This window comes from Aythya marila (assembly GCF_965140915.1).
Source record: "Aythya marila genome assembly, chromosome: 4".
Classification (NCBI taxonomy): domain Eukaryota; kingdom Metazoa; phylum Chordata; class Aves; order Anseriformes; family Anatidae; genus Aythya; species Aythya marila.
The window spans coordinates 73,876,222-73,903,531 of NC_139045.1; the positions used below are offsets into that span (position 1 = coordinate 73,876,222).

Consider the following 27,310-nt stretch of genomic DNA (forward strand, 5'->3'; position numbering starts at 1 on the left):
CCCCTTGGATGAAAAATTTAGGAATCTCCATCCTGGTAATGCCCTGTTCTTATCCTTGGCCATGGTGTCCCATGCTATGATGCCTACTCTGCCCAAAAAGTGCTCAGGGATCAAAAACAGGAAAAAAAAAAAAAAAAAAGAAATCCCATTTAGAGGTCTGTTAGGCACCCAGGCAAAGGTGTGAGCATTTTTAATGGCCCTGCAGAGCAAGACACTGAATGTAGGTGTCCACTCTAGGGTCAGTTTTCTCTGCCCCCAACAGAAAGTTGAGGTAGATCTAATTGAGACTGGAGATACAAAGCTGCCCCTCCAGAGTCCTCTTCAGCAAGCAGGAGTCACCACTGATGTCTCCCTGGGACCTGTGCTGATCCTTGTACCCAGAGCTCGTTTTCTTCCTTCACCAGCTAGAATGCTTCCTCATTTAGTGGCTGTTGGTCTCCATCCCATTTTGAATGACTCTTTCATCCATTTTGCTCATGCTGGTCTTGCCACTCAGAAAAGTTTTAGCACTAACAAGTTTTCCCTTGGTTTAATCCTTTCCTTGGTTATCTTTATCTCCGTTTATTCTCTTTAATTCCCTACACAAAACAGAAACACCTTTGCAGATTTGAATTGGTAAACTGCAGTTTGGGTTCTGCAGACTTTGGCAGAAACCACCCAGGCTGACAGCAGTGCTAAGCAGTAGCTGTGCCTCTACCACCCCAGGCACTGGTAAGGAGCAAAAAGCATCCCACTAGGCAGATGTTTCCACTAAATTTGGGAATGCCTTCAAAACCACTCAGAAAAGCCTACAAATGAAAAGCAAACCAAGCTGTTTGTTGTCATTAACAAATAGCAAAAACAAGAAGAAACAAACAAACAAACAAAAGAGAGAATACAAGAATGTGATCATTTGGGAACAATTCATTTGTTATTTCTACTAATAAAAGCCTATTTGTACTGTGGTTATGTCCCTGAACATGCGCATAAGAGCTGGGATTTGTGTAGAAAAAGGATAATTCCTCACTCCAGAGAATTTATTGCCTTGGTTTTGGGAGCTTAAGAGTGCAATGTATTGACCCTTGCCCACCATTAGGTTGTGGGACTATCACAAATGATTCACAGCAGATGCACAGAAGAGTATTATGCATTTAAAAAAAAAGAAAAAAAAAAGTGCATTTTTTCAGTTAAAAGTTTGATAATGAAGTTGTTGAATCACCCAAGGGAGAACCTGAAGTTTGATAATGGTCTTTCATCAGCAGGTATAGGGTCTAGGGAAAGAAGAGAGAGAATTGTTAGGTCAACAAAAGAAAATTAAACTTTGTTTTTCAGATTGATCCATAATGCAGTATTTCATTTTGCGTTTTGATTATTTTTGATCTGGTTTCTAAAAATAAATGCAAGTAAATTCCAATGGCATCCCTGTCCCCTGATCCTAGAAGAAAAGTTTGGTTTAGAAAAGTTTCAAGACTGAAATTTTGCATTTGTTTTTCAGATTACTCTCTCTCTCTCTCATCTGCTTTGGCCAAAACAATTTGACGGGTTTGCCCTACATGAAAATTTGCATTTGTCTCCCGTAATTTGCATGCTTCTCAGGGAATGAAATGGCCTAGCAATATATTTTTGTCCTGCTATTATCAGATGTCTTTCTTTCTGTCAGGCTGCATGAGCATGGTGTCAGGAGAGAAATCCTGGAACAGCTTGGAAAGCTCTTGGGAATCTCTGTGCATAAAGGGATAAGGGTTGGAGAAAAAATTGGGCATATGGTATTGTTGTGAACAACCATGACATTTCCTGATTGTGCCCAATTTTCAATTTCCCTTTTGAGGACAAGTCACAGGCTGAAACAGACCTTATCTGATCTGTTTATTCCAAGGGGACCAAGTGGCCTCTTTCAAACAGCCCCATGGACTGTTAGAGGCAGAGAGCGAGAAAGGATGTCACCCAGCCAGCCATGCAGCCATCCATGAGCTCTCCCAAAATTCCTAAAACCCAGGCAGAAGGGGTCTGTCTGCCATTCTTGGCTTGCACGTTGCACAAGCAAGGTGCTGGGAGGAAGAAAAAGTTTCCCACTGACAAACATCTGGAGGCCTTGGTGGAGGAAAGGTTTGGGGCACAGATGCTCTGCAGTCAGGAGCACGTCCCCTTCCATGCCTTGGGACAATGTCCAGTGTCACACCCCAAGAAATTTGCTCAAACCTTATATTCTGTCTACTGAACACTCTGTGTTTTAGAAATTACCTGGTTCCAATGTTCTTGAGGACAGGAAAACTCAAGGAGTTGGGGGGTGCACCCCCAAAGAAATCCCATGCAAAGAGGGAATGGATTTTCAGATCCTAAACTCATCTGCCCTCCTTGAACCACACCTTCACACCATGGCTGGTTATTGGTGAATGGCCAAACAGCCATTGCAGCCAAATTCTTCCTGGTGTTTTCTCAAACTTTTTTGGGGCTCTGGGCATTGACAGCTTCCCCCACACCTCCTTATGTGACCCACAGCGGGGACACCTACACCATGAGAGGTGAGGAACAAGGGCAGGTTCATGACCCTGGAGGTTCTGGGATCCCTGACTCAGTCTGCAGCTCCAGGCCACAGATTGCACCATTTCCTCACTCTCAAAGTGAACATCGAGGGATTTCTCCATGCCAAGGCATCAGAGAGGAGATTATAGCCATCTGTCTTGCACAGCTAATTGATACCAGGCCTCTGTTCCTCAGGGGAATCTCTGAGGGAGCCAAGCCAAAGAAGGTCAAAAGAAATGACCAAAGGACATGGATGACATGGATGTCCCAGAAAACGAGGAGGGCAGAGACCACCGTCACCCTGGGGTCTCCTCGGGGGGGAAATCTTCCAGCCAGTCCAGTGACCACCCCTTCCTTGAAGACAGAGTTCATCATCATCATGGAATTCGGACTGATTTGTCACCCAGCTCCCAGGGGAACATCCCGTGTCACCCAAGTCCTTCCCCTTCTTGTTTAAATAGCCTAGTGCAAGGGCCGGGCAGGATGTCACCCCAGTAACCGGGAGTCATCTGGAGAATGTGGCTTAGAGGGACAGCCATGCTCCTCTCCCTGCTCCCTCCCCAGGGTCCCTGTAGGATGTTCTGCAATTCAGCAGAATATCTCTGTGTTGTAATTTTGTACGGATGCAAAAGTTACCTTAACAGAGATTCCAAGTGGGGAGACATCCCCTGGGACAATCTGAATGACAGCATCCATTTGTCAATGCATGTTTTGATCTTCTCCAACAACCAGAAAGACTTTCTTCAAACAGAAAATAAAATTGCCTCAACAGAAGCATTCTGCCCTCTCTTCTCATGAGAGATCAAGAGTGAGAGACCTCCGTTCCTCACTGCTTGCGTCATTTCTTTTCTTCTAAATCAACGGCTTCATTCTGTGTCCAACCCAGCATGGCTGGGGGTGGAAGTATTGGCTTTTAGAGCAGCCAGGAGTGCAGGGCTGAAATGTCTGATGGCATCCACGCTGCTGCAAAGCACAAGCATGTTGTGCAGATCGGTATGTATTTGCATTTGCAAACCTGAAAATGGTTATTCCAGGTACAAAATTGGCAGTTTTACTGCCTGCGGGTGATTGATTGGCATCTTTTGCATTAAATTGCTGGGAAGTGGTGTGGTATATAAGTGAGGAAGGAGGAGTCAGAAACAAGAAAAGAAAGCCAGTAGGCAGAGGTTAAAATGAAGATGGAGAAAAGATCCATCTGTGCAGCCTCTTCCCTTCCCCTTCATTTATGTAGCTATGACAGAAGACAGGCCAGAGCCAGCAGCAAAAGCAAACCAGCCTCCTTTGACCTTCTTGTCGTAATATTTGGGTGTGGATTCAGCCTCCTGCACACCTGCAAAGAACACATCATTCTCCTGGGTGCAATGGCCCAAAGTAAGAGAAACGTTTAAGCAGATGACGAACTCACGAGATTCCCCAGTAGCGCATCTGGACGCCGGACAGAGAAGGAGGATTTCTTTGGGAATTGCCAGTTGGAAAACAGAGTGGAAATGTCCCAGGTTTAACAACCTCTACTTCAATCACTACTCATAGCTCCGGGGCAGCCCCATTATGCCAAGTTTCCATGGCTTTCTTACCATGCGACCAGCGGGCTGAAAACCTTGGCAGTTCTGGGCTCACCCAGGGAAGACTCTTGGATCCAACACAAGGAACCTGGAAGCCCTGAGTGCCCTGGCTCTAGAGAGGGTTTTCTAGTGCTTGGAGACTTCCTGCTGCAAATGTGTTAGTTTTGGAGACTCTGAGACACTCCACATTCCCACATTCAAAAATTCCAAAGATTTGCATGATTTCTACTTCCCGATCTCCTGTATTACTCAAACCAGGGAAAACCTAGAGAAAGTAGCTGGGAAAGGGCTTCATATCTTCTCTGCCCTGTGGCTGGGGATGCTTGAAAAGAGGGAAGCTGCCTGGTGGTGCAGATCTATCTAGTGGTGGCTGGCTCTTGGCATAGCTGTCTACATGTAACAACCATTTCTGCCTCAGCTGGGAGGTTCTCAGGGTTCCAGGGATACATCGCTTTTAAGCAACAGTGTGCATTGGAGGTTCTTGGAATTTTATTTTATTTTTTTTAATTTATAGTTCCTCAGAAATTTTCATTAAATTTTATTGCATTCTGTTTTGGAAAGAAAGCAAATATCAAAGTGAAATTTCCCACAAACCAGACATCTGGATTTCAACCAATGACCCTGTATTGACATACTCTGCAAAAACTGATCTTTAACAACTCCACCTCTTCACATTAAAATCATTGGGGTTCATGATTCATTCTGGCTTCACAGAAATATAGATGGCCAGGGCTGGAACTGATCTTAAGAGATGACCTAGTCCCACCCTTGACCTCAGGTCAGAGAAACTGGATCTGGCCTATATAATGAGTTTGAAATAGAGTAGCTCTAAATTTAAATCCTACTTAATATTTTCAATCTTTGCAAAGTTTTTGCCCTCTTTCCCAGTAGCTCCATTGCCCCAGTCTTTGTAACTGGTTCCTTTTACCCTAGGATGCCCCTACACATGACATACACATGAGCACCAGTTCCCTGAGGCTGTGTATTTGTCTCATGATGTGAGTTAGCTGTAAGGATACTCTATCAGCAGACATTCCCAAGCAGCAGAATTTTCAGAGGAGTACAGATTATCTCAGGTATGGGTTAAATGCATGAAAACATTATATACATCATTCAGAAATAATTATTTGTCTTTAAAATAAATTAAATACAAAAGCTTATTTGATAGTATTTTTAGTACACCTGGAGAATATTGTTATTTGTTAAAAATGCAATACCATCCTCTTGATGCTAAAAATTTGTCACCTTCAACCATGGCATGCTCTGCAATGCCTTGCTTGATTCAGTGACAGAAAAATCTCCAAATTCCTGACTAGACAGTTGGAACCCAGTGGGAGAGACAAGCATTACCACTGCTCTCTTTGCTGTCTTCACTGAAAAATTCTGTTGGTGATTTTGTAAGTAGAAGTTGGACCAGAGACCTTCAGAGATCCCTTCCAAACTCACTTAATCCGCGTATCTAGAATCACATCCACTTGGAAAGCCATAAGTCAATCAGGTTCTGACCAACTCAACTTGTTATACTTCAATTATTCCACTCCGGCTTTTTGTTCCATAATCTTAAGCCACTTACCACTGGATAGTTGATGACCACTTGTGTGTCAGCGTTTCAGGCCAGTGAAAAATATGCTGGAGATGAGAGGTGCAGATTGTGATCTTTGACTCCTTCTGGGACAAAAGGGACGAAACTCAGTTGAACTCAGGAGGAGTACACTCAGTCATCCTTCCCTGTTAGCAATCAGCTGGGGAACGACATGCCCTGGGTACCCTAAAGGGACAGCCCTCCCTCTGCCTGGAGAGGCTGCAAGGAAACGTCTTGAGCTGCTGGTCGGGTCTATGAGAGAAATTCATGAGAGAGGAAGTTTGGGGAAGGTTTGGGGACTGCTCTTTCCAGAAACAAGCTGAGTTACATAACCACTTGAAGCAACTGCAATCTGACCTTTTCTCTTCTGGGCAAACTTCAGAGTTACGGAGGCACACAGGAATCTATAACTCTCTGCGATCTGATTGACTAATTGCCTTTGCTGTTGCTGTTGTCTCTTCTCCTGTGACTCACCTCAGCCCAGTCCCACTTATCTTTCCCTGCACTAGTACAGCCAAATACCCTCTGCCTATCCATCACCATGTGCTTCGTGCAGAGATCTGCCAGCAGGTCTGAAACGGGTTTGCCTGGATCCAAGATCAGCCCAGGCTCCGCTCCAGGGACCTCTGCCTTTTCTGGTCAAGCTAGAACCTAGTGGTGTTAGCAATGGTAGTGTATTAATGCTTTAAAGTTGTTTTTAGGAGGTGTTAAAGAGGTTATTACACTAGGGACAGTGCAGCTGAGCTTTTCTGACTTTTCAGTCTTGGAGGATATTAGAAAAAAAAAATACACCTGAAAAGGCTCAAACTTAGAAGTTAGCAGTTAGCCCTTGGGTAGCCACGTGGTTATGTGCAGCATATGGAACCAAATAAGCCCTACTTTCATGGAAATTCATTTGTGGGTTGGAGAGATTTGAGCCTTCTGAGTGTAAAGAACATACCTAAAATCCTCTGAGGTGCTATGGAAGACTTCACCTCCAGATACCTGAGGCTGAAGCACCAGGCCTCCTTTTGGGACCCCCATACAAGCATAACAGCCTTAACATTTTTGTCTTCATCCCCCTCCCAACACACTCACACTGAGACTATTTAGTTTTAAGAGCATGGCTCACTTAGAAAAACATTTTTTTTTTTAATTGTCAAAGAATTTATCTGGCTGCAAGCAGTAATTACTGCCCTGTTGCCTGCTATCTTGGGTCACGTACTCCAGAATTCAAATGCACATGCTGAAAGGACCAGGCTATTCGTGTGATGCTCCATGGCCTGATGCATAATTGGGAGATAGCAGCCATCGGCACAGAGCTGGGATCAGGGGATTTATCTGCGTTTCTCTAGAGACAAATGCCAGGAGGTCACTCCATGTGTCATCGTTCAGCATCCAAGGTACACTTGGAGTAAAGCGTGTTTATTAAGGCACTCCTCAGCAGTGATTGCTTGGCAGGCAGGAGAGAAGCAAGACCAAGCCAGGCTCTGGCGTAGCTCTGCAAAGCCTCTTGGAGCTGCAGCTGGCTCCTCAGCATAGCTGCCTGCTGCTCCCCAAAAAAAAAGGCACAGTGGTAAGAGGTCCTGTGTGCCAGGGGGACCTACAGGTCGGGCTCCTAGCAAGGAAGAGTGTTGAGAAATGGGTGACAGTCATGGGATTTGAGATCTTTTTTATGAGAAAGACTTATAAAACATCTGACACCTGGGGTCAGACTCAACTAAAGAGAAAAATCCACAGCACACCTCCTTTTGCATGGATTTACATGGACAGGCACACAAGGGACAGATGCTCTTACCCTGAGGACATCTTCCCCTATTTCTGACATGCCTACATGGGGTTGAAAAATCCTTCTGGAGGGAAACTAGTATATTCCTGGAAAAATATGAAAACAGCTGTGATGCCATCCCACCACTTGCTTCGGTCCCTGTGGATTACCTTGAAGTCTCAGGCTGGTTTCCAGTGCAGTTTATTCCATTTCTGAGACTCTCAGCAAATTTTACCTCACCCTTATGGGTGACAGCAGCATGGCAAAGGAAAAGGCAGAGAACAGGCACTGAGCAGCATATAAAAGGACAAGAAAATAAGGTGAGAAAAGGAGCAATAGGTAGAGAGAATGGGGAAAGAAGGGAGTTACATGCCCAGCACCACCACCAAGAGAAGCATTGCAAGGTGCTGGGGGTGCTGGGACACAAAACCTCCCGAGCCCTGGCGGTGCTGCTGTGCAAGACTGCAGCACCACCGAGCAATCCTCAGAGTCTGCCAAGTGTTTGAACAAGGCAGGGCTGCCCTGGGGTTGATTTCCCTCATTTGGGCATGGTCAGGAACAAGCGTGTGTCCTTTGGCACCTGTCCCTGCAAAAGTGAGGTGCAACCACAGAGAGGAGGGGAGAGAGCAACAGGCTTGCATTGAGAGGGAGCAGGGGGTATTTCGGTGGGGGTGTTAGCACAGTCTGCACAGAGAAAACTCTAGGTATGGGAAAGGGAAGGGCTTTTTTTTTTTTTTTTTTTGCTTTTTTTTTTTGCTTTTTTTTTTTAACATGCCATTCTAGTGGTTTGAGTTTTGTTGTTTTTTTTTTTAATCTCTTGATCTGGGTTGCAGGTTTTCTGCTGGACTGAGTGTAGAGAGTACATAGGTGAAGAGGAAGGGACATTATTAGATAAACTCTTTCCACTGAGATTAGATAAACTCTTTCCACATCAACACATCTGCTCCTTCATCTCCTCTGGGGTCTTAAGCAGGTGGGCCCCAAAGACAGGGCATGAGGTTAGGCACCAAACAACAAATCACAAGGACACCCCAGGCTGCTCCCACTAGCTCTGTCATGTCCCCAGAGCTGCACAGGTCATGCAATTTTCTTCAGCAGCACAAGAAATGCAGCTGTAATGCTGCTGGGACCTAAACGACTGTTCAAAGCTGGCTCTGTTCTCTGCTCATGGCATCCACAGGGCCACACAGACATTGCCAGCAAGTGGCAGCAGCTTGCTTTGAGAGGAAGGTCCCAGAGAGAGCTCTGTGGTGCTTGGTTCTTCCCAGCTTTGCTGAGGGCAACTGCCAGCATACCAAAGGATATTACCTCTGGATGTGAGAGTGCAGGGAGTCTAACTGGTTTCAAACATCAACATTGCAGCTCTCTGTAATTAATTTAATGTTGACATGATCCCCAAGAAGCAAAACCTTCATTATATTCAATTAAACCTCCTGACACAGATGCTTGACTTGTTGTCAGCCCCTCTAATTTAGAGCAAATGCATGGAAATGCAGACATCACAGCATATGCGTGTCAAACCCAGGGAAGAATCTTGCAGTGGGGAATAAAGTCCAACACTATTTCCAATTAAAGCAGTTTTTGGAGCAGATCAACAGTTTCTCAAACAGTTCTTGCACTTATGATACCTGGAGACTCTCTGTGACATGGCAATTTTTACACCTCTTCTATATTCAGGTCCCACCTCATTTTGGAATTGAGTTTGCTACTCATGGTCACAGTTTCAAAGCTGGAAAGCTCTGACTATCTGCTGTGATTTACTGATGACTGCAACCCGAAGTGCCTTGTTCAATAATTTCTTCAACTCAGCCCATTACTCAAAAACAGCTTTTTTTTTTTTTCTTAGAAAGACATTCAGCATTAACTCAGAACTGCAAATAATGGAGAACCCACGTCTCTAGTCATGTTTTTGCCAGTAGCTTTATATCTTTGCTATTATAAATGACTGCTTTCTTTCCAGTGTAAATTTATGTAGCCATAACTTCAAGCCATTAAGTTTTTTTCTACCATTTTTGGCTGGATTAAAGAGTCTTTTGCTATCAGAAAAGGCTTCCCCACTACGTCACCGCAACACATGAGCAAGTTGCTTCAGTTTCTCTTGGATAATGCCAATAGATCAAGCTGCTCTAACATCATGTTCTAAGTCAAGTTTTCCAGACCTTTTCATCATCTTGTAGAGCTCCTCAGAACGTTTTTCATCTCCTTGGCTTCTCTTCTGTGTTGTGGGCAATGACCTGGGACATGGCTTTCCACAAGAGCTATCTCCATTTTTCACTCTTGGTCCAGTTCATCTGTTCCTTTTCTTGGCTTGTTTATTATCTGAGCTTTCATTATTATTACCAACACTTTATGAATCACTGCTCCTAGGTGGATCACACGTCTTTTTGCCAGCAGCCTTGACAGCCTTTCTGTGAGGGAGGTAGCTGAAATATCAAGTCATCAACTGTTACTGGAAAGAAATGTATTTCTCCGAAGAACCATTTCACCAAAATGTTCTCATGTGCTGTTATTTGGGGAGGGGACACATACACACACTCATCCAGAACTGACAATATTACTAATGTACATAATACTGGGATTGATACTAGGAGGAAAAAAATCCTCCTGATCAGGAACAATTTTCATGTTAAATGCATGTGGGTTTAATGAGAGTTCAATGTGCAAATATTCTTCAAATCTGTGCCATAACACTTATGTTAGGACCATCAGATGGCTTATCCTCTCCCACTATTACAAGCTATTTGTCTCTGGGTACAAGCAAGTTGATAGTCTTGAAGTCACTGGTGTTGTCTGAGACAGATGGTTTCAGATGCCAGAGAAACTGCTCTTTTCAGCATTTTGAGTATCTGGAGGAAGTTTGTGAGGGCAAAATAAGAATCTGGAACTACAGAAAGCTTCTGTCTGTGCCTCTGCTCAGGGTCTGATGAGCAGAGGGCTTGAGGGCTTACACCCTGAGGGTTTATGTCCTGAGGGTTTGAGGAGCTGGGCCAATGTTGTGTTTCTGCTTGTATTCAGGCAATTTAACATGTTGGATGCAGGAAAACAGTTGGTCAGCACTGTACGGAATCTGTGTCCTGTCTCAGAGCAAATGCAGAGTCTCTACGCAAGGACAGATTCATTGCACAAGACACAAAGGTGACCTCTGTTCACAGCCCAAGAAACCTTGGGGTCCCACTGGGAGCTCCCCCCTGGATCTGCAGGTTCCCTGCCTTTAGACATTGCTGCTACTGGAAGTGCACAAGCAAAGCAAGGTATATATGGCATGGTTTTTATTCCCCTAGCATGAGGAACCACCGAAGTCTCCTCAGAAGGAGGTGGCAAGTGAAAAATAAGTTTGTGATGGTGGAAGAAGAGGAGGTAATAATCACCTGGGAGCACACTAGTCTCGACAGGGGTTGTCCACAAGAGCAGCACGTTCCAAAGAAGGGGTGGAAAGTCCTCTTAGGGTCATTTCCCTGGAACAAGAAGTGAATGTGCAAAATTGGCATATCCAAGAGACAATTAAGAATCAAGGACACATCAAGGCAGGGAGCACACCCCAGATCCCACAGCTATTACTTCTGAGCAGTGACTGAAGAGCAGAGGAGTCAAAAAGGCTTGTTTACCCAGAGAAAAGGCGAGAGAGAGGCAGGCAGATATCTCATGGGATGTACGCAAATTGCCATGAAGACTGAATGCAAATTTCCATCCTTTCCCTTCAGAATCAGAGATTAAAAAAGAAGTAGCGATAGGGCAGAGATGGAGCAGGAAGCATGTCAGTGGAGAACGAGCCTCATCACCGTAATGAGGCTTTCTGAGACACTCATCTCTTCTCAGCAGAGATCCTGTTGCCCTGTGCAGGCATTTAAACCAGGCAGTGCAGCAAGGTTCTTGCATTCTCTCTCCCTAGATTTCTCCATAACACTCCAGGTGTCTGTAAAGGTTGAACAAAACCACCATGATGGTGGTGGGGCTGCTGCCAGTTTTCTTCCAAGTGTCTCTGTGCTTGTCCCAGCTTCATCTCTGATGCTAGCACAACCAGGCAGCCAGTTCTTTGCATCTTGTGTCTTTTTATTTTCTATTCAGCCTTGACATCCAGGTAGATGTCTCAGATAAGAAAAAAAAAAAAAAATGATGGTTTGGGTTTTCTAGGTTTGTCACCTCTTCCCACTGACAGGTTGTGACGCTGTTGTGCATGGTTATCTCCTGGAGACTGCTCTGGTCTGGGCATGGCCAGCTCTCCCCTCCCGTGATGCGAGGTGACCCAGACAGTCAATCCCATCCACGTATTGCTGTGGATCACAAGTCCTGGCATCCTACAAACCTTGTGTGGGCCATGGGTGTACAGAAACCCCCACTCATCACTGGGTAGCAAACACCCCTCTGGGGACAGTTCTTCCCACAAAGCACAAAGTGATATCCCTTCGCCACATCAACAGTACCCAAAGAGATTAGGGGTCAATATTAGGGGTCAAATCGTTAGCCATGCTCTTGGCACTGCCACAGCCAAACCCTCCCAAACAGGGATCTGCATGTGCATACATCCCTTGGCTCTGCTGCCCACCAGAAATCTTGGCCAAAAATTTGGCAAGGGTCCCTACTAGCAGTCAGGGTGCCCCTCAGTCACAAACGGATCCCTTACCCTGTCCCTGCTCACTTTACCTACAGAGATACAGCTTAAGTGTACAGTTGCTGAACAACCAGATAAGGGACATGCCATGAGATATGACATCAAGACAGCTGACATGAGCCGCACCATGGAGATGGGGGCAAGGGCTGAGCTGAAGGATCAGGAGGGGTGTCCTTTGCCAGCGACCGATGCAACACTAAGCCTGAGATCTTATCTCTTCGATTTAAGGGCTTCAGAAACTGTTGGGAGTGATGAGGATGTTGTTATCTCGGCATTCCACTTGTATTTTTGGAGCCTTGTTACAGTGACCCATTGTTTTCTGGGGGGTGAAAAAAAAAAAAAAAAAAACTCATTAGGGAGTGTAATGTTTTTAGAGCTTGGTATCAGCTGATAGCCAGCTTTAGGGTTGGGGGAGATACAAAGCAGCTCTCAGCTGTCTCATCGGAACAACTTCAGGCTGGGGAGAAGGAAATACAAACTTTTTTAAAAGTTTTGCTTCTTGTCAGAAAGGCAAGCGATGAGAAACTGCAGATTTTGCCATTCAAGCCAACCCTAGAAGGGCTGTGCCTTGCAGCTTGGTGCGGAAACAGGGCTTGTGTCGGAGGATTTTCCGCACCAGTCTTGACAAGAAACACGCAATTGCCTGGCTGGTCTTGAATAACCACTCCCAAGCCTGCACAGCCAATCCTGATTTTTGACGAAGGCTGAAAATACCAACCTCCCCCAGCCTTTCTTCCCCACCCTTTCCTCCGTGGCGTCATAGTGCGTTGCTCTCCCAAGGATGGTATTCAGCATCCTTCACAGCCCCGGGAAGGGGCACGGGCTGCGAGCGGTGCGGTGCCAGGCTCCGTGGCCGGTGACGTGCTGTCTGCTTGATTCTGATATAAACACAATGTCCTTGGGACCGGCATGGTGGAAAGGCACTGAGGAAGCTCCCACACCTCCTCTGATAGCGTGTTTGCTGAGCGCTGGCATCCCGCCACCAGTGAGTTCTCCACGAGCCTTGCCAGCAATCAGCTGAGAACAGGTTTCCACCTTTTAGGTCAATAGTCCCGTCTCTATTTGTGGCCGGGCGATGTTCGCCCACCCAAGGTGAGATCTTCTCGTTCCACAAACCAAGTTAAAATCAGGGCTCGTGAATTTTGCTCTGGGGGAGAATTTTTCCTGTGTTGGGTTGGGCCCAGTGAAAAATTGCCTTTTTCCTTTGTGCGGTTCAGATCTGGCCTCAGTGTACATAAAATGCCATGTGTTCCCAGCAGGATTCAGCCCTTCCAAAGCCTACCCCACAGCCAAATCTGATCCACATATTTACGAGCTTGTAAACAGGACGGGGCGGGTGAGTTCACATTCTTAGAAAACCAAGTGCAGAGAAAAGAACTTCTGAGTTGGAAAAACAAAGAGTAGTCTTGGGACTGACCCAGCACACACAGTGGTTTTTCCAAGACTCGGATGACTTGCTTGGGAATCATTCCCCTCCATTCCTTTTCTCCAGGATTTCCCAAGCTTGCCATTTAGTTGGAAAAAAAAATAAATAATACGCGTTCTCAATATTTCTTACACTAGTGGAGGTGACAGCTTGATAGAAAAGGGACATTTCATCTTGGAGATGGGTTGAAGCCAGGCTTTTCATGGTAGCCACAGTGGATCAGCAGTTATTTGCAGAGGAAAGTTTCTGAAGATGCTAAGGGCTGTTGAAAGGAGTTGCACAGAGGAAGCCACTTGCAGTGCTCAGCACAAAGTGCCATTGCACTTGCCAACAAATGCAAGAACGAGAGGTCTAGAACAGTGGTTCCCAAATTGTGGCCTCCAGACCTTGATGAAGGTTCAGTAAATGGTTCATGGAAAACAGATTATTAAGGGAGCCATGCAGTCTGTAAAAACTGTTGAGGATTAACAGTCTTTGGTTCCAAAAAGCTGGAGAACAACTGGTCTAAAGCCCCGTGCTATGTTCATTCACTATTTATAGATAGCAAAGCACAGAGGTCTTTGTGGCAAGGGCTGAAGAAACATTTCTTCAATCTTCTTGCAAAAGAGCTTTAATGACATTCCATGAAATATATGTGTCAAACAATTTATCAGAGGGATAAATCATAGCAGCAACTCTACTAACTTACCCACTTTGCTGGAAAGTTTGTCATCACAATACCTCAGGTTTTCTCAAGTTCTGTCTTGTGATGAATCTTCAACAGATCCCTCCCGAATCCTTTTTGCTGTCTCTCTTCCTAGATTATGGGGGACTTTTCTTGGTATTCAGCTAAATTCTCTGCTCTCTCTACACTATGCTTTCATCTCTCTAAATTACAGCACTGATGATCATAAAGTTCTTGTTGATTTCTTCAAAATAGTGCATGAAGGGAACATTGTTTTAGTTGAAAAAGTCATGCAATATTTCCTAACATTGATTAGATGTCACACTAGTGTGAGGTCTATTGGGAACCTCTTCCAGCAAAGACTAAAAAACAGATTCATTGGATTATTCCTGTTTGACTGTGGTCCATTGGGAGGAAACAGAAACCCTCAGCGGGTGCTGATGACAGTGATGTTCTGTGTGGATGGGTTGCTCCTACTTGTGTTGCTTGAAAAAGGGGTGTTGAAGTCAAATTTTTTGTCACGGAGTAAGGAACAGCAGAGAGGGGAAGGGAGGAGGGTGTTTGGTGAGGTGGTGGTGACCTCCTGTGCTCATAAACAAGCTGCCATGAGGCTACAAAGCACAGAATTATTAGTATCATGTTTGGTATCATTACTGGTATCATTACTGGTATCATGTTTGTGTCACTGGTGAGCCCACACAGGACTCCCATGGCAAGACCTTCCTGCTGAGGACACCCGTCCTTTGCACAAAGGAGCCACGGAAATGCTCCTCGCTGAACGACACGCCGATTTTTGACTTCCCCAGAGGGAACCTAGCAACATCGAGCGGCCGTTATGTTCATTCAGATCCCAAGCCAGATGGAAATTTTCTTTTCAGAGTCGGCTCCAAGCTTGTTTCCTCTCTTTAGCCATGCGGGCAAGAATCTCACTGCGGTCTCTGTTGTGCTCACTGTAACATCAGCAAGCAAATTCCAGTTGTCTTCCTGCTCAGACAGAAAGGCAAGAGCTCTTGACATGCAGCTCGGTTACCCTGACTTTTTCCTTCTCTCTGGAGACCTATTATTGCTATTTTTCCTCATTTGTATCAGGCAAATAAGAACCTTCCTGATATCTCCCTTTGGATTTGCCAAATTGGCCAGTCTTCCAGACGTGGGTTTGTTGCTTTTTTTATTGTTATTATTTTCCTAATTTTATTTATGTCCTTTTGCTGAGTCTCATGATTTTAAGGTTTGTTTTAAAGTCCCCTTTGGGGTTGGAGCCAGGCTATTATCTGTGAATTGTTAAGGAACAGGCAGTTGGATATACATCTATCTTTCCCAGGCGTAAGACATAGTGCAAAAATACTACCTTTAAGGGAGTCTGTACGAGGTGCCAGATGAAAAAAAAAAAAAAAAAACTTTGTCTTCTTATTCTTGTGACTCATTTTTAAAGCCCATCCTCCTACTGACTCTGTTGAGTTGAGCATTATCTGTGGCTCTGATTCTGCTGCCCAGCCTCTCTCCTTCTCAGCAAATGGACCAAGCAGTCCATCTTGACACTGAATTTTAGACACATTTTAGACATTGAATTGTCCATGTTTTCCACCACGTTGTGAGCAAAGCCCTTGTGATGACAGGTTCATCAGGTGGCCCGGGATTAATGGTCAGCAGCAGTCTTAAGGCTTCATTGCAGGCATGAGGGAGCTAATTGCCTTCATTAATGTGTAAGGCAAGTATTCAGTCCTGCTCTTCGTTTCCTTCCAAAATTTTCACCTAAGTAATTTCCAAAGATTTGTTATATGGAGAAGTGAGCTTGGTTTGCAGTATTCAAGGCCAGTTCTTGTTTCAAAGTATCTCTCCCTTTGCTCTACCCAGCCCTGCCTGATTCAAAGCTCATACTAAATATCAGAAAGCAGGGAAAAACTCTCAGTCCTCATCCTGCTGACAGATATGGTTTAAAATGATGGCTTTATGATCATGCCACAGGGCTACAGATTTGGAAATCATGGGAATCCATTCTTGGCTCTTCTACAGACTCAGGGCTCTGTATGTCAACTACTGTTCAGTGGCAGGCTACAGTCCCTAACAGTAAATGAATTATCCTTTCGTTATTATGAGCAAGACATTCTTCTTTATAGATCCCTAATAAAAGATGGAAGGCAGGATATTCAGTTCAGGGTAACAAAGCTTTGTGCATTATGTTTGCCCAATGGTTCCCAGCAAATCACTACAACTTTCTCAGGAACAAAGCTAAGTACCAGGAGTCAGACACTGCTAAAAAAAGTGAACAAATCCCAGACAATGATCCCCCAGAGCATGGGCTGCAGCATAGACTAGAGCAGACTGTGTACTTTACAGTCCCTGGCACAAAGCCTCTCTTGGCCCCGTGCAATGCCCCAGTGGTCCTACAAAAAAATTACTCTCTTGCAGGAGTTGTGAGTCTCCGGTAGAGTGGATCTTCAGTCTTGAATAGATTCTTTACATTGCATGCCCTGTGATGTGGCATGAAGGCATATGGATGTAATTAAGGGTGCAGAACCTGCTGGGGCAATGCTGTGGGACTGCATAGTCAAGTCCTGGTGGCCTTTTGAGAGCAGTCCCTGGAGTGAATTTGCTCCCTGGACACAATTTATCCAGAGAGATCTAGCTGGAACATGCTGAACAAATTAGCACTTTGCACAATCTAAGACTTGAAAGCCCTTGTTAGGTTTCTGTGAGGTAGCAGTGTCGATGTACCTGTGTGACTCTCTGTGCCACCCTTCACCACCATGGGAGGTTTGCTGATGAAGCAGTCCCTATCCTGCACATGAGGGATGCATGAAAACATTTCAAGACTCCTCCTAAAGCAGGAGGAGGCCACCGGATCCCAATGGCATTAAGGGTGAAATTCATCTACAGTAATGTTATTTGCCCATAACATGGTGTCTCCCCAAGAATGAGACATCTGGGTCCAGACAGCAGAGACTGAGTGTGATTCACCTGGCCAGTAGGGATTTATGCTTCAGGATGAGGTGGATTGCTCCATCCTTTCCATTGGCAGTACTGACTAAGTCACTGAGTGTAAGAACAGCCCAGGGACCTGCTTAGGTAACTACTTAGTAACTAATGTTTGGGGATTAGAGAAATAGACCAGTAAATATCAGAACAGGGCTCTGCCACATTATGATTCTCTTGCTGATGGGCAAACTGCAGTCAGTCCTCGAATTTGAGATGCTATTGAAAACACCAATGTTTTCCAGATCCCTCATCCCCTACAAAGCTGGCATCTTCTGTCTTTGCAACTTTCTGGCTGCCCTTAGCCCTAACAACATTCTTCCCTGGGCCCCAGCACATTGACCCTGGGTACCAGATACATTCACCCTACCATGGGTTTTGGCATTGCTGGAGCTCTCCAAGAGGAACCAACCATCATCATGGGAAAAAATAATGCAGCAATGGGCAGGGAAGGGGTGGCTTCTCCATACTTTTCTTTCCAGCAGGGTCAGGGTGCAAAAGTTCGAATGATCAGGCATGCCTACATGCAAAGATGCACACAAGCAGCTTTAGAGGGTTTTCGTTGGCGTGACAGAAGCTGGGGCTTATCTGCAGCTTGTTTATGGGGTCGGGCCACAGCTGGAAGGCTCGCAGGCCTGAGGAATTCCACCCGATATCCCAACGCCATCGTCCTCCAGGGAAAATGCCGGAGTCACTGCGAACACGCTGTCCTCCTCCCAACGCCAAGCAGCTCTTGGATCCGTCCTAGGAGGGCAGTGAACTCCCCCCTCACTCCAAGACATGCCACCAGCTGCAGGGAGGCATTAACCCTCTAGAGACACTGATATGCCTATGGATGCCCAAAGGAAATTGTCAATTGTGGATGGAGGAGAAGGTCACGAAAGTCTGGCCAGATGTTGAGACTCCCAGTCCCACACGTAGGCAGAAATCCTTGCTGATTTCCAGCCCTTTCTCCCATCACTTGGCAGCCACGTCAGGAATAGCATCCTTCATGGAGGTTCCACAAGGAGATGGCGAGGTGGGGTGCAAGCTGGGTAACGGATGGAAAGTGGCAGCTCATGATTACTTTGGATGAAATGTAATTAATTTACTTTGCAAGAGACAGAAAGAAAATAAGGAAGAGGCTATGACAGTTTCTGTGGCCAGGAGCTTCAGCAACCTCACTACTTCCCACCCTGTTTTTTTCTATACCAGCTGCAATTCTCTTGCCTTGCTGCTCTGACACATCCTGAGGGAGTTTCAGTTCCCTCCTGACCTTGGAGGCTACATTCAGGAGAAGCTCAGCTGTCCCAGGGGCCTAATGCTATGTATGAATTTCTGGAACTTCCTAACTCATGAATAGTTGGGTTGGCACCGTGGTAGATTTTTTTTTCTTTACAGTGAGTTTGTCCAATCATTTTTGAATGCTTTTAGCATCCATGGGCTCCTGTTGAGGAACACGCTCTGAGATGAACCACCCCCTTATCTTCATTTTCATCCTACCACCCACTACCCTTCGTCCTCCTTGGTGCCCCTTGTAGTGGAAAAGGTAGTGAATAATTGTTCTCTATTAACACGTGCAGGGCCTAACTCTCCATGAGCTATTTGTATCCAGAGCCATTCCTCATACAAAGTTCACACCAAGCAACAGCAAGGTGGTTTCTCAGTCTAAGTGATCCTGCTGGTCCTTGAATTTCCATTCATGATGTCAGAGCACTGGGGCATCACTTTGGCTCTTTGTCTCACCCACCTGCTCTCACGTTTGCAGCATTTTTGTGCCCTGGACTATTCAGGACATGCTGTAAAAGCAGGGACCTTTTAAAACAAAGATGCTCCTGCCAACTGCGGCAGAAAGCAAGCCTGCTCACAGATTCTGGCTGCATACTGGGAGCCAGGGCCAGAATTTAGATTGGACTGGATCCACTTTCACTTGTGCATTTGTCTTTTTTCCTTGTTTTGCTTTATTTTTTTGTGTGCTGAACACTGGGACCAGCAACTCTCCAAACAATCCAGTGATATCACCTTCGGCTGAGTCATGGAGAGGGCAGGGTGGAGAAGTGCAGACAGGGAAAGATCACGAGATTGTGCTAGCTTAAACAGCCTAAAATAATAATAATAATAATAACAAAAAAAAAAGCTAAGTGTTTGGGTGCGTGGAGGGGAGATTGCACCCACATGCATGTTACAGCTTTGGGGACTTTAGCCCCTGGGTTCAGAGGTTTGTAGTTAGGTTTTTTTTTTCCCAGATATGAGCAGGGTGACAAGAAAAAAATGTGTAGGTATATACATGGCATACAGGCATACATCCACTGTAAGAAAACCAAACAAATTGATTTTTTGCCTTCAGAGCACATATTTTATTGGTTCAACTTTAGCAACACCAAAAAAAAAAATAAAAAAAATTGATCTTCTGATCACATTTAGACTGTGACTCTGGTCACTTTACATGGTGGGGACAAGCTTTCCCTGAGAATTCACCTGCAGCTTTCTTAATTTCTTAATCCTGCTGAAGATAATTATCAAGGGTTCCAGCAGGACCTGCAGTCCTTGTTCAGATCTCCAACATGAGTATGAAGGCTCAGCAAGATTTGAAATGACCTTTTAGAAAATTCCCTATGGACTAAAACTCAAAAGGAATTTTCAACCCCCCAGCAGTAATGTTATAAAAAATGTATATATTAGGAGAATGAAAAGTTCTCAGCAGGATGTCCAGAGCCTTTCTTGACCAGGCAGTGGCAAATAAGAAAGATGAGCCTCTGCCTGGGAGCATCCTAGACCAAGATACAACTGGGATTTAAAAAAACATGACATGGCACAAATTCTACAACATTTGGGCTCCATGCTCTGCCTTTGATAATGCCCTGTTCTGTCTTTGATATTTTTTGGGCCACATCATCAAAATGTGCTCATACACTGACTGATCAGGCTAAAGTGCTGATGTATCACTTCCCATTTCTATACTTGAATTTTTATTCCCATTTTCTGTTTCTGAACCTTGGAAGTATCCGTTTCCTGAGCTCTTCAGGTGCCCATTACTCTGTGCTTTCTTCCAGGCATCCCAACATCATCCATGTTCCTATAGAATCACCACTACATAGCCCAGTTCATAAATCCTCTATCAAAATGTCGTTGTGTGCATGAAAGTGAGGGCTAATTCCTTTCATACTTTATTCATTCACTACATAAGAGCCACAAACTCTCCCCTAAGATCTGCTTCCCATTGCCTACCAAGGCAGTCAGATGTTCCAGCATGTACAAAGTCACCAGACAGAGACCCATTCTGGGGACTCCCTGCCTACTTTTTTCATCCCAGTGTGATTGAATGAGGAAGCTATGGATGCACTCCATAGACATCTCTTCCAAGGGGCATGCTTATTTGCATGGTAATGAGGATGGCAATGAGCCCTTTGTCTTCAGATGCACACGAGGTTCTAGAGGGTGAAAAGTAGCCAAAGTTGAAATTCAAGGAAGTCGTAGCTGTGCTTTTTTCCCAGTTTGTCTTTTTTATCTGGATGCTAAAACAAAGAATGTTGTACGGAAACTGCATTGTGCAATGAAGCACTAAACACTAGATATAAATTATTATTTTAACAGCCAACAGGCTAAGCAAGCACCAATCTCTTAAGTAGCCTGGCTCAAGCAGTAATCACTAGCTTCATTTCTAAAGAGTTTCTTCTTTTATTTGCTTTGTTACCATAGCTTTTTTTTTTTTTTTTCCTCTCTCTCAAGTTAAAATAAAAGCTACATAAAGCCACAGCTCCTCTAGGAACTGAGAGTACTGCAAACAGGGTCCCCAACAGCACCATACAAGAGATGATGGTAATGAACCCCATTCTACATTGGGTAAACTGAGGCACGGAACCTCTCCCCTAACAAAGGTATGAGTGGGAATCCATGCTTGACGGGCTCCTTCACCTATCTTGGCCCCATATGCTCACACTGAGGACAACACAAGGTCTGCCTGAAGAGCTGAGAGCCAGGGAGCCCCTTGCAGGTAGCACATGGCCTCAGAGTCTGGTTTGCACCAGGATGGAGCATGGAGGAGCCCAGGCAGGAAAACACACACAGGTGTTATTGCTGAGAGCTGAGATTGAGGAGAGGAATTGGTGCTGGTCATATAAACCCACCACTAGCCCTAGGAACCCACCACTGGTTCAAGGAACCCACTGCTGGTCCTAGGAACCCACTGATGATCCACATTGCATCAGGATGGTGTGTGGAGCTCCTGGGGGTGGGCTGCAGGCTGCACAAGGAAAGGAAAAGGCTTAAAACCTTGTCTGGATGGAGAACGGAGACATTAAGGAAATGGAGATTGCCCCCAGCACCCCTGGGGTCTTTACTCCTGGTTAACCAAACACTCAGGGCAGTGTTTCTGCTGTGGTTAGAATTCAACGTGGTGATTCAAGCAGCCTAGTGCCAACCTATAAATCTCAGCCGTGTCCCAGAAGGAATAAATCCCTTTAAGCAAACACAGCCACAGCAGGGACACTACAACCCCGGCACTACTTTTCTGTTCAAAACCGTGGGCTCCAACACCAGGGGCTGCTCATTACTCCGCAAACGCCATCCATCTCCGTGCTGGCCCCAGGTCTTTTCATCACAGAGACATCAACCCTGCTGGCTGTCCTTATTCACTGCCTCCTGCAGCACATATTGACACCAGCATGTGCTCCAGCCCTTTGACTTGAGTTGGCCTTCGGCAGATATTTAAGCCACACGTCTGCGTATGTGTTTTCCCTGCCTAAGCATCAGAAAATGCTGAGATCTGTCCGTGATGGGGTAGCCCACGTACCTGACACACTGAGTCTGGCTGCAGACTCCGGGCTGATTAGGAATGGGTGTAGGAAAGCTTTGCTGAAATCAGAGCTTTGGGTTTCCTGGATGATGGTTTTTCTCAAAAAATAATAAAATTAAAAAAAAAAAAAAAGTAAAAAAAAAAAAAAAAAGTAAAAATAAAAAAGGGAAAAAAAAAACCAAAACACTGGGGAGCTTTGATGCAGTCTGTGGAAGTTCAGAGCCTCGGTCCTGAATTTCTGGCTCCTGGCACCTGTTTTACTGTTTTGACACCAGGCTTTTGAGCATGGGGAAAATAATAATGATATCCAGAGCTAATGTTATTTACTAAAATACAAATTAACGCTCAGTCACATGGTGGCATGATTTGTCATCCAGAGCTAAAATTAAGAGAAATTAAGGCTGAGTCAGAAAGTTATTTCAGATCTGAGTAAGGAATACTAAGTGATGGGGCCATGTGGGAGCAACACTGACATCTTCTGGCTGCAAAACAACTCCCCGTCTTTTACATCAAGAGCCAGTGGGATCCTTCAGCACAGAAGTAGAAATCAGGGTTTGGGTGGACAAAAGAGCTTTTCCAAGTAGCAGGAACTAGTATAATTAACATTCATAACATATTTTACTTCCATAATGTAATTAACAGACTGTCTCCAAGCTCTATGGGCTTGACCTGACGGCTCACAGCTGTGCTGGGTCCATTGCTCTGACCCCTTTTGCAATGGGGGTTAGAAGGCTCCTGCCATGGATATGGTGTCATCTATCTTTTTGCTCCATGCCCTCCAGTCCTGCAGATCTTCACTCTGGTCATAACAGCATTGCAAGCCAAGGACCTAATAAAATCATGCCTTCAGCCTTCTCTGCAAAGCTTGCCTTTCAGACAGGGCTCTCCACCACCTGTGCTACCCTTTGCTGCCATGTCTTCTCCCTTCTAACCTTATTTCTTTTAATCTCTTCCAAGGTTCTTTCTTCCCATCTCTGAAGCCCTCGGAAATGGTCTTCAAGGTCATCTTCTGGCTGGGATACTTCAACAGCTGCGTGAACCCCATCATCTACCCCTGCTCCAGCAAGGAGTTCAAGCGAGCCTTCATCAGGCTGCTGAAGTGCCAATGCCACCGGCGAAGACGTCCCATCTGGCGCGTCTACGACCACCACTGGCGAGGGGCCTCCATGAACAGCTCCGTGCGAGGCTCCGAGACGGACCTGAGGCCCAGGATCAGCACCCTGCACAGCTCGTTCCTATTTAACTCCTCCTTGCAGGAGAGGGCCGGTAAGAGGCGAACGCTCAGCTTCAAGGGCTGGAAAATGCTCACTCCATTCCAGAAGCCAGCGTCCACCCAGCTGAAGGAAAAGATGAACAGCCTTTCTAACAAAATCCGGGGCGGCTCCAGCAAAGGGGGGGTGACAGCCTCCTACAAAACCGAGGTGGAGTCTGTCTCTATTGGGATCCCTCATGACTTTACGGAAACCATTGACTATCAAACCTATGACTTAACAGACTGCTGTGGGCTGAGAGAGACAGATATCTGAAGGCACCAGGACAGCTCTCGATGGTTTCTTTAGCTGTATCTAGCAGAAACGTGAAGGGATGCCACCTGTGGGTCTGTCAGGCAGACTGGAAGCAGCAATCAGGTATAAAATGCAGTTGCCCAAAGGTTGTACAAGCTTCCCCCACGGGGAGGTCAGCCCCTTCTATGGGGTTATGGGTTCCTCAAATACGAGTCAATGGCACATCCCATTTTAACGAGCTGTGGCAAGAGGGGAAAGTGTGGGGTGGATCTGGCCTTAGGAAAAGAGCTGTTTCCTCCCATGGGATGGTTCTCTTTGACTTTGGAAGAAGCTGTGCAATTAAGGGAAACCAGAACATCTCCTTTGCCTTAAAAATACCACCACAAAAGCTACTGGAAGGATTGAACCCCAACAGGTGCCAACTCTGCCTTAGCACACGTGATAACATTTCCATCCAGAGGCAGCATCCCGAACGGATGCTGTGAGCAGTAGCTGGCAGCTGACCCTTTAGACAGTGGGCTGGGGGCTTGTAGGGCTACAGGGCTGGACAGAACCTGTAGCCCAAGCCTTTTCTTTCGAGAGTGAGCAGACTGCGGTATTCCCGAGCAGAGCTGGGGGATCCTGGCTCTCAGCCATCGTGTTTGCGGTGCCCACAGCTTTGCCACTTCCTCGCAGCCTGGTTTTAGCCCAGAGGAGCAGTCCAGATGCATACACTGATGCCAACAGGTGTGCAGGTCTCTCTTCTCTAACTCCAACCTGCGACGTGTTTCTCATTTCACTTTCCAGTGAGAAATTTGCAACCCATCTTGTTCTGGCCTGCATCCCTCTGTGATGTGGAGACTCCTTTTGATGTTGGCCATCCCCAGTCTTTTTCTCTCTCCTTCTTATCCCCACTTGCTCTTTCTCTCAAACAACATGGAATAAAGACGTATTCCTAGCTGTGGCTGAGGAAGGTGGGGTGGGTGAGGCTGGGCCTGTTCCCATTACTCACAGAGCCACAGCTTAAAGGGAGCTGAAGTGCAGTGGGAGCTCCCTCTTGTGGATCCATCTTTTCCCCAGTCGGGACCATACCAGAGCACAAGGAAACAGTCTCAGATTGAACCAGGGGACGTTTAGGTTGGAGATCAGGAGGAATTTCTTCATGGTGAGGGTGATCAAGCACTGGAATGGGCTGCCCAAAGAAGTGGTGGGGTCCCCATCTCTGGAGGCGTTCAAGAGACGTGGATGTGGCACTCAGGGACCTGGTTTAGTGATGGGACTCAGTAGGTCAGGATGATGGTTGGCCTGGAGGGTCTTGAAGCTCTTTCCCAACCTAAAGGATTCTGTGATTCTAGACTCAGAACTCTTTTCCCAAGTGGCTTCCCCCCTCCCTGACACATCAAAGCCTTTGTTGGTTAACAGGAATTACTCTTGGTTAGCGTGGCCAAAAGCAGTGTTGATAAAGTTTGTTTGTTTGTTTTCCCTGCTCACAGCCCCCAAGTGTGAGGTCTTGGTCTAAGGGTAAATAAAGAAGAGGAACATGAAGCCCAAGGGTGGAGACACGATGCTGAGTATGTCCTGGATGGAAACTCATCCACACCAGCACTGTCCCCCAGACACATTAGGCATATTCATGAATGTGCCTACTGCACGTCCAGCTAATCCTCTTAAGGGTGGCTGTCAAAGGAGATGAAAGTGTCCTAGCACAGCATGGAGAACGTGACTTTCTTTCTGCTGGTTTTTAGTTTTAAAGGAAATTAAAACCAAGGAAAATGTAGATTTCTTTTAATTTTACTTTCTTTCATGCTGAGACATTCAGAGTGTGCCCTACCTCAGCACCCATAACACCCTCCTGCCTTTTACTCAGTGCAATGGACTCTGAACTGGATGCACAAAGACCTAAGGATTTTGTCCAAATATTTTCCTCCTAGCAGTTAACCCCAACAAGACATATGGGCTGCACTGCACTAGGCACTGGGGAAAGGGCAGCTCAATTTAGCAATTGCTGGGAAGCCGCTCATTCCCAAGAATGAGCTGAAATTACCTCTTACACTTCTCCCTGATCTTTTAACTTTCCTTCTTTCTTTTTTTCCAATTTTGAAATATTTACATTTACAACCTCCAGTCCCTTGAAAGCACGAAGAAGGGAAAGAAAGACTAGTCTGGGGTTTTTCTGCTTCTCCATCCCAATCCTTTACAGGAGAGAAAATGAGGATAAAGTCTGTTTAAGCACACACAAGCATATTATATATCTATTTCTCACCCAAGCCAGGTCCCTTCTTTCATTTAGCACCTTGCATCTGAAGAGTCCATGCCAGGACTGGAATCTGTACATGCAGAGATTCATTTAGGGGAGATTGGGGCTGCGTTTGCTGACAGGGGAAGGACAGTGTTGTACGAAATACACCCTGAGTATCTAAGCTTGTGCTTTTCCCTTTGAATCCCTTAATTTCTGAGCTCTCCCAGCTTTGGAAAAATGGGCTCAGACCTTCAGGAAGCGAATTCGGTCTGACCCTGTTGACTTCTCTGGACCACCAAGTGTGTGACCCGCGGAGGGTATGGCCCCATTTCTCCAAATTCACCAAGCAGGCCATTTCCCAAAGCCCCTGTCCCTTGGTCACCCAGCAGCTCTCACCTCATCACGCCGGCTTTGTGTCCTTATCGCATCGCCAGACCTTGCTGCTTCGACGAGCCGAGTGTTGAGGATGGTGAAGAGCAGCTTCGACGCCAGGAGACTCTCACGAGTCCCATCCGAGGAGGAAAGAAGGTCCCCGTCAGCCTGAGCTGGACTGCAGTTGGGTTGCATTACTATTGTTTACAGTGTGTATATAAGTGTACATTTCCTTTAGCAGACATTGGAATTTTTTATGTATAGATTTTTATTTTTCATCCACAGATGTATTTATTAGCTGGAGTATTTCTGTTTTGTGATTCAAGTAATGTCAGATTGATGTAAGCTCTATGAAACAGAATGCACATATTTTTGTTTATTTGTACCAAATACATGCACAAACCCGTCTAAAACGTTGCTGTGAACTGTGTCTGATTTTTTGAATAGAGGCTGTAGGGGATAAGGGAGGGAGGAAGCAAAAGCTGTATATTATCAGCCCTTGTGTTTTTCTCAAGGATTTTTTTTTTTTTTTTTGTAATTACACAATAATTATTCCCATGTGCAAGAATATATGACCAAAAAAAAAAAAAAATCAGAAAATTATATTCTCTGCCTCATGCCACACAGAGGTAAAGGGGTTGCACCAGCTGTGTCTTCTCCCAAATACAACCTGCTGCAGGAGGGATATGGATGCAGCCATAAACCATGGGAGTAGAGGAGAGAAGGTTATTGAATGAGTTATGGTCAGGAGCAAGATCCAGTGAAAGAATTTCCATCAGAGTAGGATTTTTAAATGAAATCTGAAATTTTAACTTGTCAAAGATTTCTTTGGAAAAAAAAAAAAATATATATATATATATATATATATAATTTTTATTCTAAAGTCAGAATTCCATCATCACAAAAATACTACCTGTGGTGAAATGGAAATAACATTTCTTATGCTCACTCCAGGTACTCAGTTTCCCAAAATGCAGCCTGACAGCAGGTCCAGATACCGGGCAGAGGTGCCTCAGGGCTGGGGATCATGGCAAGAACTCAGAGCTGGAAAAGCCCAAAGGGGACAACAGGAAAAGAAGGCAAGACATCCATCCCACAGGGCCCTAGGGAAACATCATATAGTAGAGATTGAAATGCAGTGAGGGGAGAAGCAGAGCTCTGAAAGCATTTTACAGTATCCCAGAAATATTTCTTTACAGTGCAAATGACTGAGCATGGCCCAAGGCTGTCTGTTCTTTGGGGACACCTCGGGGCAGGGGCGAAGTGAGCTGTCACTGACTGCAGCTCCACAGCTCCAGGAGAAGATTGTCCTGACCTCCCCACGTGTTTTTTGTGTGTGTGTGGTTGAGTCATACTGATGCTGATGAAGTGGGAGG

General features: G+C 45.5%; 1 protein-coding gene across 1 annotated transcript in view; it reads left to right on the plus strand.

The window, feature by feature from the left end:
• The window catches only part of ADRA1D (adrenoceptor alpha 1D), a 43,018-nt gene extending 16,538 nt beyond the window's left edge, over positions 1-26,480 (plus strand). Inside the window, exon 2 of the mRNA XM_082759033.1 lies at positions 22,797-26,480. Within this exon, the coding sequence (XP_082615159.1) occupies positions 22,797-23,365 (569 nt within the window). The 3' untranslated portion in view covers positions 23,366-26,480. The remainder of the gene's footprint in view (positions 1-22,796) is intronic.
• Positions 26,481-27,310: the final 830 nt, after the last annotated feature.